The following is a 14,847-nucleotide window of genomic DNA, read 5'->3' as shown; positions in this document are numbered from 1 at the left end:
CATGAGAATATGACAGAGCTGAGACCAGGACTCTGTTCTTTTCCATCTAGCACACAAGCCACCCCCAAAATGAAAACCTGGTCTGTCTGGAGCCAAAATGTCCTCGTGTCGCCTTGCTCAGTGCCTCCAAGTGTTGTCACAGCATCACTTAGGAGTGAAAGGGACCCAAACGCCCCACTATCACTTTACTTCTTCAGCCAGGAGAGTCAGCTAACGGTCTGAGGACCCCAATCTCTGCGTGGGCTCACTCCCAGCCCAGGCTCCCCGGGAGCCAAGACTGGGGCCCCCTCGTTAACCCCTCGCAGCCACCAGGTAACCTGAGAAGTCTTCCTACCACAAGGCCTGCACCGATGGGTCAGCAAACTGGGGGATGAGCCAGACGCCCTCACAGCAAAGTGTGCGTCAGAATCTCCAGGACCCTCCAGTCCTCCCTGACTCATGCTTCCCGCCCTTCTGAGCTCCCAGTGGGCTGCAGAGGGGCAGCACCCCAGCTCCTTCCCTCTGCTGGTGGAGGTTCAGCTCCCAGATGCCCCCCTCTAGACCCCCACCCAGAGCAGACGGGGGTGCACAGCTCAGACACAGCCACCCCTTCAGCGTCCCCTGTGCAGACGACCCTTGACAAGTGTTTCCAATCCCTGCCAGCTTGCTGACTGGCCCTGCAGCTTCACAGTCGCCCAAGACACTAGATAAAAACACAGGTTTCCCCAGCTCTACCCCAGATCCACTGAGTCAAGAGCTGCTGGGGGTGAAGTCAGGCCATCCGTCTCTTGAACTAATGGCCCAAGAACTGACGTGCAGCCACGTTTGTGGAGAGAGGTCTAACAGAACCCACACTGGAGGTATCGGAGGTGGTTTTACACAGTTCACGGTCAAGCAAGCAGGGCTCAGCAGAACTCTGGTTGATACTAACCACGGCGCTGCATCAGAACCTCAGCTGCCAACCATGGGCACCTGCACTGTGCCAACATCATGCTCAGCTCCCCCCTACGCAGCTCCTTCAATTCTCTCAACAACCCTGGAAGGTGGGCACAACTGATACCCCCATTCTACAGATGAGGAGACTGAGGCTGGGAGGCTTAACCAACTTGCCCAAGAACAAATTGCTGGCATGCAGCACAGCGGGAAAGCAAACCTAGATCTGTGCCTCCACAGCCTCGCCAGCTAAGCACAGTGGCCACTCTCCTGAAGCATCTGCGCCCCTTCAACACTGCACTGTTATCAAAAGCACCTTTAAAAACCCTGCAGGCCTCTGCCAGAAAGTGTTTCTCCCTCTTCTTCAGAAACAGGGTGGAAGGGATGAGGGCAGGTGGGGTCAAAGTAGGAAGCCTGGTTGGGAGCGAATGCAGGCCGTGGGTGGAGCAACCAAGGCAAACCCCTGGGAAGCCTGCAGTTTTCCAAGAGTCAGCACTGGCCCCAGGGAGAGTGACAGAGGCACCTGTTGGCCTGAGTTGCCTCCCCTGAAGGGGAGAGTCGCCTGACACCAGCATCTCCTGCCACTGAGTCCCAGTTCCCCAGACACTAGGGCATCAGTGCTTATCCCCAAGCGGCACTCTGGCCTCCTTGAATGATCAGAAGGATCTGCTCTAACCTCTTGTCCATACGCTCGCCCCAGTCTGCAAGGCCCTGCATGACTGTGTCCCCGACCACATCCTCCTACCCTCCTCCTTCCTCCCTGCGCCCCACCCACTCAGACCGTCTCCGACCCTCAAAACACAAGTGGTAAAAAAAAAAAAAAAAAAAAAAAAAAAAAAAAAAAAAAAAAAAAAACAAACAAAAAAAAAAAACACAAGTGGTTCCCACCTTAGGACCTTTGCCCTCGCTGTTCCCCACCCGAAACTCCTCCCCCAAATCCTCCTCGGGGCTTGCTTCCTCTCATCACTCCGGTCTCAGCTCATACCCCGAGTGGTTGAGCCAGGGCGGACAGGCTGCAGCTCTTTTTCTCCAGATAGATGCGCTAAATACGAAAGATGCCAGCCATTCCCCACCCCCTGATGCCACAGTCCGCGGTGGGGCAGGGGACGGTGGGGCTGCGGCTGGCTCATCAGCGAAGGCCAGCGAATGAGGGTTGGGCCCTCCAATGGCCTTAAGAAATTTAGGTCCAGGTCTCACTATCGACAAAAACTCGCTGTGCGCCTCTGGGCAAATCTCATGACCTCTCTGATTTCCTCCTCTATAAAAATGAGGTAACTGGACTTGAGCAGTGGGTTCTCTGCTCTGCCAGGACACACATGTTAGTCATGACATATGAATATCTAGCTTACAGGGCTTGCTTGGTTCTTAGATATATACATAGTAGTCATATATATGAGTATGTGTGTCTGTATATATAGATATACATATACATATTCATATACATACATATATATATGTAACCCTCACAACAACCCTATTAAGTACCATTAAGTACCATTATCATCATTCCCACTTCCCCACTTTATAGTGAGAACACGGAGCCATGGAGAGGTTAAATTTGTACCTGAAGCTACAAGCTAGTGAGAGGCAGAGCTAGGATCGAAACCCGGGTGGTCTGGCTTGTAACCCCCACTCTAAGGAGGCTTTCAATGACATAACTCGGTGGACAGTCCCTTCCATGGATGAACCTAGATTCTAATGAGACCTGCAGAGAAGTGGAGTCACATTTGATATGGAGGCTGGGGACCAACAGCCTGTAAGTCAACACAATCAATCACAGAAAGGTAAAATTGAAAAATCCCTTAAAACATCCTCAAACCTATGCATCTGTGACTTGGTATGCAACGCCCCTCTAAAGCAGCCTCTGTGTATAAATGCCAACTAGATTCTGAGTGTGCAATACGGACAATGCAGGGGAGAGAATGGGCTCGGCAAGGCGAGATGCTCACACCGTCAGGGCCACAGGGGAATGAGACCAGTGGAAGGACTGGCAGAGTCCCATGTCTATTCTCACTCTCACTCTGGAACACATCCATTGGGTGGATGGTGGTGACCTCACCTGCACTAGATCCCCCAGTGCTAGTTTTCCTCCCGAAGCGCGTGGTTGGTTTCTCTAAGCTACGTGCACAGTATGAGATCCCAGCGCCAACAGCCATGACCACCCCTGACACATACAACTCACGCTGGCCATAACCAGCCTGTCTGTGTGCTATTGACCCAATTCTCCACCATAATTATCACCCTGCTGCCGCCCCACCCCCTCAAAGCAATATTTGGAATACAAGTGAATGAAAGGGAGATATTATTACAGAGACCAACTTGAATCCACTTTCATATTAAATAATATGAATCATTCCCGATTTTGATGCTCTATGAAAATTTCCTGCAACCCTTGTAACTGACCAGGTGTGTGTGGGGGGCAGGAAGTGCAGTCTCAGTTATCTCTGAGGACCCTTCCTGGCCCAAAGTTCTGGGACAGAGGTTGTAAACAGGTGGCCGATTGGCAAAGCCAGCCCACAAATGGACTATATTTGGCTGGAGCTCTGTGTATATGTGTTCATGTAAATTAGGTGCCAATGTTTAAAAATTTGATATTTCACATAAAAACCTAGATTTCCAGCTTCTATTGAAATGTAGGAAAGTCTGGCAACATTGGACCTGCATTCTCCCCTGGCAACAGTAGACAGAAGATGGGTAGCAGCTCCCCCCCTCAGATGGGCCATTTTCTCCAGTTCACCACACTCCCCACCATTCCCTACTGTCCTACACCCAGGACTTTTCACACATTAACAGTACTTGGTCGACTTTGATTGGCCTTTGAGTTTACAACCACAGTCCTAAATGTCCTGTAATACCTCTTCTCAGACAGAGGGCTTTTGTTGGGAGACACACTCTGGCCAAACTGATCTCTCAGTTTCTCCAATAGAACATGCTCTATCTGACCTCAGGGCCTTTGCATATGCTGTAAACTATTCCTCTCTTTTCTTCATCATCTCTGCATCACTTCTTTGGGAAACCTTTAGTGTTCTCCCCAGTTAGAACTTCTCTGATTTACACATTCTCCTAGTTCCTTACATGTCTCATTCTTCATAATTTTCAGTTTTTAATTACACATTTCTTTAAGTGATTTTTAAAATGTGTATGTATTTTTTTTTTACTTCCTGAAAAGGTAGTACCTTCACAGGATCAAATAGTAAATTCAAGCAGTACCAAAGGGAAGTGTGTAATTATTGTTTTAGTGGCTGTCTTCCCTCTTGAGAAGAGGGTTCGTTTATTTTTGGTTCATTCCTATATGCAAAGTACTCACCAGTGGGACAGACCCATTCAATCTGTTGAATAGTGAGTGAGACAGGAGTGGGTGTAGAGGTGAAGAAGGAAGGAGGGTGTATTAGTTTCCCATTGCTGCTGTAACAGATTATACAAACGTAGTGACTTAAAACAACACAAACTGATTATATTACAGTTCTGGAGGGCAGAAGTCTGACATGGATTGTACTGGGCTAAAACCAAGATGTCAGCAGGGTTGTGTTTCTTTCTGGGAGCACTAGGGGAGAGCCCGTTTCCTTGCCTTTTCCAGCTTCTAGAAGCTGTTCTCATCCTGGGCTTCCTCCATCTTCAAAGCCAGCAGTGGTGTGTGAAGTCCTTCTCACACTGCATCTCCCTCTGACTCCTCCCCTGCCTCCCTCTTCTACTTGTAAGGACCTTGTGATTATATTAGGCCCACCTGGATAATCTACGATCCCTTCCCTATTCTAAGGTCAGCTGATTAGCAACCGTAATGCCATGGCAACCTTCATTCCCCTTTGCCATGTCACCTGACACATTCACAGGTTCTGGTGATTAGGAGATGGAGACCTTGGCGGCACCATCACAGGCACTTGTATTGCACTTTGCTTTATTGCAATTTGCAGATATTGTGTTTTTTTTACAAATTAAAGATTTGTGGCAACACTGTGTCAAGCATTTTTCCAACAGCATTTGTTCACTTCATGTCTCTGCGTCATGTTTTAGTAATTCTCGTAATATTTCAAATGTTTTCATTATTATTTGTCATGGTGATCTGTGATCAGTGATCTCTGATGTCACTACTGCAAAAAGATTGCAACTCCTGAAGGCTCAGATGATAGTTAAGATTTTTTAGCAATGGGTATGTTTTAATTAAGGTGTGTACAGTTGTTTATTTTGATATAATGCTATTGTACACTTCATAGACTACAGTATAGTGTAAACATAACTTTTATAGTACTAGGAAACCAAAAAATCTGCCTGACTCGCTTTACTGTGATACTCACTTCATTGCAGTGGTCTGAACTAAGTCCACAAATTCTCCAAGGGATACCTGTATTCTGCCCACCACAGGGGAGATTTTCCTGAACACTGAAAACCCTCTGAATGATTCTAAATTGAGTTAGTATCTTCTGCCTATGTATCCAGGTCTTCAAGGAAATCATGACACCAGCCACCAAATATGACACAATACGGTTACTAATTGTGAAATTTGAGGGTGATTGTTTAACACATTGTTTAACACAAGCCAAGACTTCCTCACCAACGGAAATGGCATCTACCTTCACAGAGCGGTTATGGAATTAGAAGCAATTCTGTCTGTAAAATATTTAGTTCAGGACCCGGCACACAGTAAGTGCTCAATAAATGCTGGTTTTTAAAAGGGGGTGGTGCAGAACAAGATGGCACCAGGTATCACTGGCAGTTTAGGGGTGCCAGCCTCAGCATCAGAACATTTGTTCAACAAATGTTTAGTGAGCACCTATGCTGTGCCAGGGACAGGGCAGGGGCAGGGTGCATGGAAGAGCAAACACATCAAAGAGCCCTGCTCTCATGGACCTTTTTCTTTAATAGGTTGGATCTTGACTCTAGAAAAACAAAAGAAAAAGCAGCTCCACTTACGTGCAGAGAATGGACTGGTCCTCTCGATCTGAGAAGAGAAAGAAAAAAAGAGCCATGAGTTAGAATTTGCTCTGAGCTGAGGGTCTGGATATGGTGCTTCCCAGGCCTCCCATTTAAGCTCCTACGTGCTGGCACCCCTGGGGGTGACAAGAGCCCAGCTGGGCTCATTGCCCAGGTCATAGGGGATAAGACCAAAGCCAAGAGGGCAGCAGGGCTCCTTTAGATACTTTTCCTGACCTCCTAAAGCCCTGGAGGCAGCCCCAGAAAGATACCAGAGACTGACGCGTTCAGGAGGCAGTGAGAATCCCTGCCCCACTAGCTCTGGAGGGTCCCAGGAGACCCACTCTGCCCAGATTAGGTCACAGACAAAACACCGACTTTGGATCCAGACAGACTGGCATTCCAACTTGGCCACTTCCCACCTCTATGGCTTTGGGCAAATATTCTTAACCTCTCCATGGTTCCGTTTTTTTATCTGGAATATGGGGTAGTGGACATTTTTGGTTCGAAAATCCAGTATCCATTTCCTCTTCTTCTGAGAAGAGCATCCTATGGTCCTTAAGGATCCATGTTCGCTGCCCACCCCACCCCACCACCCCACCATCATGTACAGTCTTGGTGGGACTGACCCACAAGCTACCCCAGCCAAGAGGCAACAATGTTTCCTAGGCTATGTCAATCAGAATCTCTGAGCTCAAACTCTGAGCTGGATCAAGGATGGAGAAGGACAACGGAGGCCCTGAGGGGGCCTCACTTCCTGCCCCCAGAGCCCAAACAGCCCCATTTTCTAACATTTTCTGAGGCTGGCTCCCCACTCTTCCCACCCCACCTGTGAGCTCCCCAATACGCCTCCAGAAATTCCTTTTCTAGATAAGGTCTCTGTCGCTTACCACCAGAGAACCCTGGTGGGTGCACAGGGCATGGTGAGGTTAAACGTGATTAAGCAGACATTACTGATCACCTTCTGCTCTTAAAGTGGCCTTAGGGGGTGGAGTCAAGATCCCCTATGAGGGACACGGGGAAGGTTACACACCTTAGTCATCAGCCAGTTAACCATAACCGAGAAAGCAGAGCATCACATCCTCTGCTGGGCAATGGTGAAGCGACAGGCATTTCTTAACTCCATTCCCTGCTCCATTCCCACCATCGCAACCCTCAGCCTCTTATGATCAAAGATCTCCCGGGATCTTGTGACATCCCCCTCCAAACCCCTTCTCAGAGTAATCTTTCTGACACGCTGAACTGCCTGATCGTTCTGCTTCTTAACCCTCTTCCACTTTGGAAGTTTCTTAAAATGTTAAACATAAATTCATCATATGACCCAGCTATTCCACTCCTAGGAATCTACCCAAGAGAACAGAAACATGTGTCTCTACAAGACTTGCACACAAATGTTCACAGCAGCGTTATCATAATAGCTAAAAAGTAGAAACGACCCAAATGTCATAAAATGTGGTCAATCTATACAATGGAACATTATTCGGTCATAAAAACAATGAAGTACTGATACAGGCTACAACATGGATGACCCTCAAAAACATGATGCTAAGGAAAAGTCAGACACACAAGGCTACATATTGTGTGATTCCAGTTATAAGAAATGTGCAGAACAGGTAAATGCATAAAAGAGAGAAGGTGGATTAGTGGTTGCCAGGGGCTGGGGTGGGGTGACTGCAAACAGGCATGAAGGATCATTTTGGGGTTTGTCAGCTGGATTGCGGTGATGCTGACATAACTCAATTTATTGAAAATCACTGAATTTTACACTTATCTTGGGAGGATTTTTGGTATGCAAGTTTTATCTTAATAAAGCAGTTTTTAAAAGCTGTCCACGGCCCCAGTGTCCTCAGATGAGGCCCAGAAGGGGCATCCGAGGCCTCCCGTGAATGGCCCTGACTGCCTCCCCAGCCTTGGCACTTCTATGTCCGTCACTCTTAATTCCCCAGCAACCCCACCCAGATCAACCCCCAAACGCACTCTGTGCCTTTGTTCAGGCTATTCCTGCTGCCTAGCAGCCCTTTCTCTTCTCCTTTCCTGGCCATTTCCCTCAGTCTCAAAGATGACACCTCTTGTAAGAAGCCTTCCACACAGTGATGGAGCCAGGGGGAGGCTTGGCTGTAAATCTCCGTCAACGCTCCTAAGCTATCACAAATAGTCAACCTTGTTAGAGAGAAGAAGCCCTAAGAAAAGCCCCCAGCCTCCATCAAATAACCTGACTACTGCCTCTAAGACCCTCCCAGACGGAAATCCTGGAGCCATCGCTGGCTCCTGCCCATCCCCGAGACAGATGTCTCCACTGCCACAGCCCCTGTGCTGCCCGAGCGCCCTGTCCCAGGCTGGTTTTTTTTCTCTTTGTTTGTGTCTCTGCCCCCACAGAACCATGAACCGCTCATAGGCAGAAGTATCCATTTCTGGACCCCGCTTCCCTCAGTTTCTGGATCCCCAGCCCCTGAACCCTAAGTCCCTGACACAGAGAAGGTGTAGCTTGGTGAGCACTGAAAAAAGCCAACCCCAAACCTGGAAGACATGAGTTTCTTGATGGGGAAGTTCAATATACACACAAGAAACTGAGTCACTCATTCATTCATTCAACAAATGCTTTTAGGGCATCTACCAGGTATTCTTCCCCATGCTAGACCCTGAAAATACTACATAATAGTATCTACTACTTAGCACCTTCTCTGTGTCATGCATTATTTCAATCATTTGCCTGTATTAACTCATTCAACCCCCGTACATCCTATGAGACAGACCAATTTTATCCCCATTTCACAGATTAATAAACTGAGGCACAGAGAAATTTTAAAACTTGCCCACAGTTACACAGCTAGTAAGTGGATGAGGCAGGATTTGAACCCAACACCTACTACTTATTGAACACCTATTATGGGCCAGATACACTTTTCTGGCACTCTCCCTGTGTGGTCTTTGACCCTGACCCTTTTAAGTTTAAGGAAACTGAGGTCAGGTAACCCAAAGTCACACAGCCACTTCAGGGACCAACCTGGGGGTTGAAGCATCATGCATCAGAGTCTGAGCACTTTCTGCTGTTCCAAATACAGGACAGGGCACAGGAAATGGAACGGAGATCCCTAGCGGCCAAGGCTCCTGCTGGATTAGGGAAGGCATTGGGAGACAAGGCAGCTTGGAGAGACCAGCAGGGACCAGTCAAGGGAAGGAGTGAGGCCTCTTTCCCAGGCCAGAGAAGCAGCCTTACCACCTAAGGTCTAAGGTGACAAGAAGGAAACCAGGGCATGAAGTGGCCTCGGGGATGGAAGGATCTGCTTCCCATGAATCAGCATAGATCCATCCCATCACCGCTGCCACGCCTGGTCTGAGAACCATCGCTTCAGGCCCAGATCCTCCCCTCCCATCTCCCTGCTTCTGCCCACGCCCCTGCCGTTCTCACAGGGCAGCGGGAGGGGCCTTCTTTTTTCTCTTATAAACTTTTAAAATTTTGGTAAAACATACATAAAATGTACCATTGAGACCATTTTAAAGTGTCCAGTTCAGCAGCATGAAGCATGTTCACATTGTTGTGCGAGCATCACCACCATCCATCTTTTTCATTTTCCCAAAAACTCCATACCCATTAAATAATAACTCCTCAGTCCCTCCTCCCTCCAGCCCCGGGCAGCCACCATTCTACTTTCTGTCTTTACGATTTTTGACTACTCTAAGTAGTCTCATGTAAGTGGAATCGCACAGAATTTGTCTTTCTGTGTTTGGCTTATTTCATTTAGCATAGTTTCCTCAAGGTTCATCCATGTTGCAGCATATGTCAAAATGTCCATTGTGTGGATACACCCCATTTTGTTTATCTATTCATCTGTTGATGGACACCTGGGTTGCTTCCATCTCTTGGCTACTGTGAATAGTGTTGCTATGACCATGGGTGTACAAATATCTGTTGGTGTCCCTGCTTTCAAGTCTTTGGGGTATATGCTCAGAAGCAGAATTGCTGGATTATGTGCCAATTCTGTTGAACTTTTCAAGGAGTCACCATACTGTTTTCCGTAGTGGTTGTACCAGTTTACTTTCCCACCAGCAATGCACCAACACTCCAGTTTCTTCACACCCACATCAACACTTAACTACTGTCTGATTTTTGATAACAGCCATCCTGACAGGTGTGAGGTGCTATTGCATTATAGTAGAAAAATCTTCTTAAAAGAGTCAGATCAGGGGCTTCCCTGGTGGCGCAGTGGTTGAGAGTCCGCCTGCCGATGCAGGGGACATGGGTTCGTGCCCTGGTCTGGGAAGATCCCACATGCCGCGGAGCGGCTGGGCCCGTGAGCCGTGGCCGCTGAGCCTGCGCGTCCGGAGCCTGTGCTCCGCAACGGGAGAGGCCACAACAGTGAGAGGCCCGTGTACCGCAAAAAAAAAAAAGAGTCAGATCAGCCACGGCCTGGTCAAAACCAGCTGGCTAGTCCCAGTGGTCCCCAGTCTCCCCACCATGGCCTACGACGTCTGGCCTGATGTGTCCCCACTCAGCTGCCTCACTGGCACCTTTCTCTCCTTACCCCTGCTCAGCTCCTAAACAGCCGCTTGCTCCTCACAGAGAACACACTCTTCCCTTCCAGGGCCTTTGCCTGGAACACTCTCTCCCCAGTTTTTGCCATGGGTGATGCCTTCCCATCATCTTGAGGGCTTCCACTCTCCCAGAGGCCTTTTCTAAGTCTCTGTCCACAGGGATGCAGGCAGTTGCCTCAGGGCACTCAGGCAATTAACCTGTTTATTTCCTTCACACCACTTAGAGCCATCTGCAATGACCTCTTGTGTTTGTCTATCTCCCTGTGCTGAAAAGCAAGCTTTACTGGGGAAGAGGGGGGCTTGTCTGTTTTGTTTAACACTGTATCTCAAGTACCTGGCATATAGCAGGTGCTCAATTATATTTGTTAGATGGATGGATGGGAGGATGGATGGATGGATGGATGGATGGATGGAAGGAAGGATGGGAGGATGGATGGGACTGGAATAGCCCATGCCTATGCATCACTGGGGACCAGAGAGGATAGTCATGACCATATCTGGGAGAGGGAGGCAGATTTACATCACATAAAGAAGATCTGGGCCACTCCAGGGTCAGATGAATGAGATGACTGTGCAAGCTCCGTGGACCCTATGCCCGTCTCCAAACAACCTTCCCTCTATCCCCTCAGATAACAGATGCACGTTCTGGTGGCCTGGCTGAGCCCAATCCTCAGGACAAAAGGCAGAAGAGCCAAAAGGCTATTTCATTCCTCTTTCTCACTCTCATTTTTTCCACCTTGAGCTGGTAGCAAGGGCCACAGCTGCCCGCAGGGGCCACGTTCAGGGGGTCTGGGGAGGCTCCCCTCAGGCAAGTCTGACCTCTGAGCCGAGGGCCAGGGGCAGCCCTCGCAGGGAGAAGGGCCACAGGAAAGAGGCAGCCCCTCCTTTGGCATCAGGACGCTCCATCACCACGAAGTCCCGTCTTCCGGTCCAGCTGTGCTGATTCCGATCAGGCCTACATCCCTGCCTCCTGCTACGACTCATGGGCTGCTCCACAAACCTCAAGAAAGCCACATCGGAAACTCCCACACGTGTGCCCAAGGACAGACGTTTAAGTTGGTCACTGCAAGAATATCAGCAAAAGCAAAGGACTGGAAAGAAACCATTCAACCAGTCTATCAACTGCAGACTAGCAAAATACATTTTGGTATTTAAAATCTGGTAGGGCATGGGCGGGGGGGATAAACTGGGTGACTGGGATTAACATATACACACTACTATATATAAAATAGATAATCAACAAGGACCTACTGTACAGCACAGGGACCTCTATTCAATACTCTGTAATAACCTAAATGGGAAAAGAATCTGAAAACGAATGGATATATGCATATGTATAACTGAATCACTTTGCTGTACACCTGAAACTAACACAACTTTGTAAATCAACTATATTCCAATATAAACTAAAAATTAACTTAGAGAAAAATCTGGGGACTTCCCTGGTGGCGTAGTGGTTAAGAATCTGCCTGCCAATGCAGGGGACACAGGTTGGAGCCCTGGTCCAGGAAGATCCCACATGCCACGGAGCAACTAAGCCCATGCGCCACAGCTACTGAACCTGCGCTCTACAGCCCGCATGCCACAACTACTGAAGCCTGCATGCCTAGAGCCCGTGCTCCACAACAAGAGAAGCCACCGCAATGAAAAGCCCGCACACTGCAACGAAGAGTAGCCCCCGCTCGCTGCAACTAGAGAAAGCCCGTGCGCAGCAACGGAGACCCAACACAGCCAAAAATAAAGAAAGAAATAGAAGACATTAAAAAAAAAATCTGGTAGGGCCACACAGCAGCGCATTGGGCAGCCACTGAAAAGAACCAGGCAGATCGTCATGGACTGACGCAGACCAATCTCCAAGGCATAGTAAGCTAAAAAATAAAAGGCTAGGTGACATAGCATTACACCTTTTATGCTTTAAAAAGAGGGATATACGTTCACACACACACATATACATACCTAAGGTGTACACACATACACACACACACACATCTTCAAATACTTGTGTATGTTGGATATATCGTGAAGCTACTTGACACCCCAACGATGGTTGTCCCTGAGAAGAGGGTCTGAGGGACTGAGAACCAGCACAGGAGGGAGACTTTCCTTCAACTCCATCTCCTTCTGTCCCGCACGTGTTTATGCTATGAGTATGTATGACCGTACCCGCATCTCACCAAAAATGGGTAATGTAAAAATAGTCTTTATTGCTCTCAAGCCCATTATGACCATGAAACTTAGGAAAGAGAGGAAAGAAACAGCTGCCTGCCTGCAGCGTCCCCAGCAGCGCCCACCTCCAGAGTATGCACTGTGCCGCGGGGCCCCCTGAGCTCGTTCTGTGCAAGGTGACCCGTTCCACCCTCACAGCAGCCCCTGAGCTGGGCACTGGCACCACGGCCACTTTACAAATGAGGGCAGTACAGTGGAGTGAGGCGACTTGCCCGAGGTCACTGCAGTGGGCTGACCTGTGGCCCCCAAAGAAATGTCCACTCGGAAACTCAGAAGGTGACCTTATCTAGAAGAGGGGTCTTACAGATGTAATTAATTAAGGATCTCCAGATGAGATCATCTTGGATTTAGGATGGGATCTAAATCAATGACCAGTGTCCTTATTTGTAAGAGAAAGGAGAGGGGAATTAGAGGCAGAGGGAGAAGCCACGTGAAGGAGGAGGCAGGTTGGAGGAATGCAGCTACAAGCTGAGGATGCCGAGGACCTGGCAGCCGCCTGAAGCCAGAAGAGGAGAAGGGTCTGGACTGGATTCTCCCTCAGGGCCTCTGGAAGGAACCAACCCTGATGACACCTTGATTTCAGACCTCTGGCATCCCGAACTATGAGAGAACAAACTCCTGTTGTTTTAAGCCACCAAGTTTGGAGCCATTTGTACGGCAGCCCTAGATAATGAACACAGTCACACAGCTAGGAAGTGGCAGGCGGGGACTCAAACTGAGGTGCATGATCCCAGAGGCCTTGCTTCCAGGCCACGGCTTTGTTCTGTCTTCCTCAGATAACCCACAACCATGCGCTGGTGGCATTTCCTTCCAAGATAAAAACAGTAAAACTTTCATCTCCCCAGTACACTCTGGAGAGAGACAGAGGTCAGCATCACAAGAAATTTGTGGAGGGAGGTACCCTGTGCTGGTACAACCCCCAGCTCCTTGGACTGGAATCGAGGGAATATGGATGCCTGTGCCTCCAACTTCCACCTGGAGGGAGAAGTCTGCTGAGGACCAGAGCAAACTAGGAAACCAGTTCAAAACGGATTCAGGAAGGGGCAGAAAGGCAAGACATGGAGGAGCCAGCACCCTGTGATCAGCACCCAAGCAGAGAGAGGACCCGCTGGGGCTGGCCCAGAGCCTGCACTATTTTTTTTTTTTTTTTTTTTTTGCGGTACACGGGCCTCTCACTGTTGTGGCCTCTCCTGTTGTGGAGCACAGGCTCCGGACGCGCAGGCTCAGCGGCCATGGCTCATGGGCCCAGCCGCTCCACGGCATGTGGGATCTTCCCGGACCAGGGCACGAACCCGCGTCCCCTGCATCGGCAGGCGGACTCTCAACCTCTGCGCCACCAGGGAAGCCCGAGCGTGCACTATTTTAAGGAGTGATTTTGAGATGGACAGACAGACGGGCTATCTCCATCTATCTGCTACAGGGAGACAGGCAGTCTTTCCCAGCAGCCTTGGGAAACCTACATCCAGAGGACGAGAGATTTATAGGGTCAGATGCCTGTCCTGAGGCCTCTCCTCCCAGGTCCCCAGGAGAGGGAGCAGGCTCCAGGGAAAGGCTGGGCAGCTGCTGGGGCGGATCCATGCTGGGCGCTGCCAGGAGACCTCCGGCCTGGGACATTCCCATCGGAAACACACCGGCTCCAAGCGTGGGAAGCTAACTGTGCCCTGGTTGGTTATGGGCAGGAGGGCTCAGCGTGGGTGCTGCTTGCTGACCCATGCGGAGCCCAGGAGACCAACTTCCCTGGGCTTCCTAGATGATTCCTTCCCTGAGCTTGAGATCGTGTCTGACACGAGAGAGCAGAGTTCTCTCAATGTGCAAAGCAGTTTCCCCCTCAAGCTTTGCACACACTGTTTCTTCTGCCCGGAGCACCATCTTCATCACTTTTCTACCCGCCTAATCCATTCTCTTTTTCTCTTTTTTTTCCCTTTTAGGTGAAATTCACACCACATAAATTTAACCATGGAAAAGTGAACAATTCAGTGGCATGTAGTACGTTCACAATGTCATGCAACTCACACTTCTGTCTAGTTTCAAAACATTTCTATCAGTCCCAAATAAAACCTCATATCCCTTAAACAGTCACTCTCCATCCCCCACTCCCCATAACCCCTGGCAACCACCAATCCGCTGTCTGCCTCTATGGATTTGCTTATTGTGGACATTTCACACAAATACAATTGTACAATATGTGACCTTTTGTGTCTGGCTTCTCTCACTTAGCATGATGTTTTTGAGGTTCACCCCCGTTGTAACATGTATCAGAACTTCATT

The 14,847-nt window shown here is 49.0% G+C and overlaps 1 protein-coding gene across 6 annotated transcripts in view; it reads right to left on the bottom strand.

Moving 5' to 3' along the window:
* The window catches only part of MYH11 (myosin heavy chain 11), a 125,813-nt gene that overhangs the window by 71,650 nt on the left and 39,316 nt on the right, over nucleotides 1-14,847 (bottom strand). For all 6 annotated transcript variants that reach the window (XM_024744265.1, XM_024744270.1, XM_024744266.1 and 3 more), the window contains one exon: nucleotides 5,821-5,848. In XM_024744265.1, the coding sequence (XP_024600033.1) occupies nucleotides 5,821-5,848 (28 nt within the window). The remainder of the gene's footprint in view (nucleotides 1-5,820; nucleotides 5,849-14,847) is intronic.

The sequence above is a fragment of the Neophocaena asiaeorientalis genome, unplaced genomic scaffold (genome assembly GCF_003031525.2).
Source record: "Neophocaena asiaeorientalis asiaeorientalis breed wild unplaced genomic scaffold, Neophocaena_asiaeorientalis_V1.1 scaffold91, whole genome shotgun sequence".
Lineage (NCBI taxonomy): Eukaryota > Metazoa > Chordata > Mammalia > Artiodactyla > Phocoenidae > Neophocaena > Neophocaena asiaeorientalis.
This window is presented reverse-complemented; position numbering and strand designations above follow the sequence as displayed.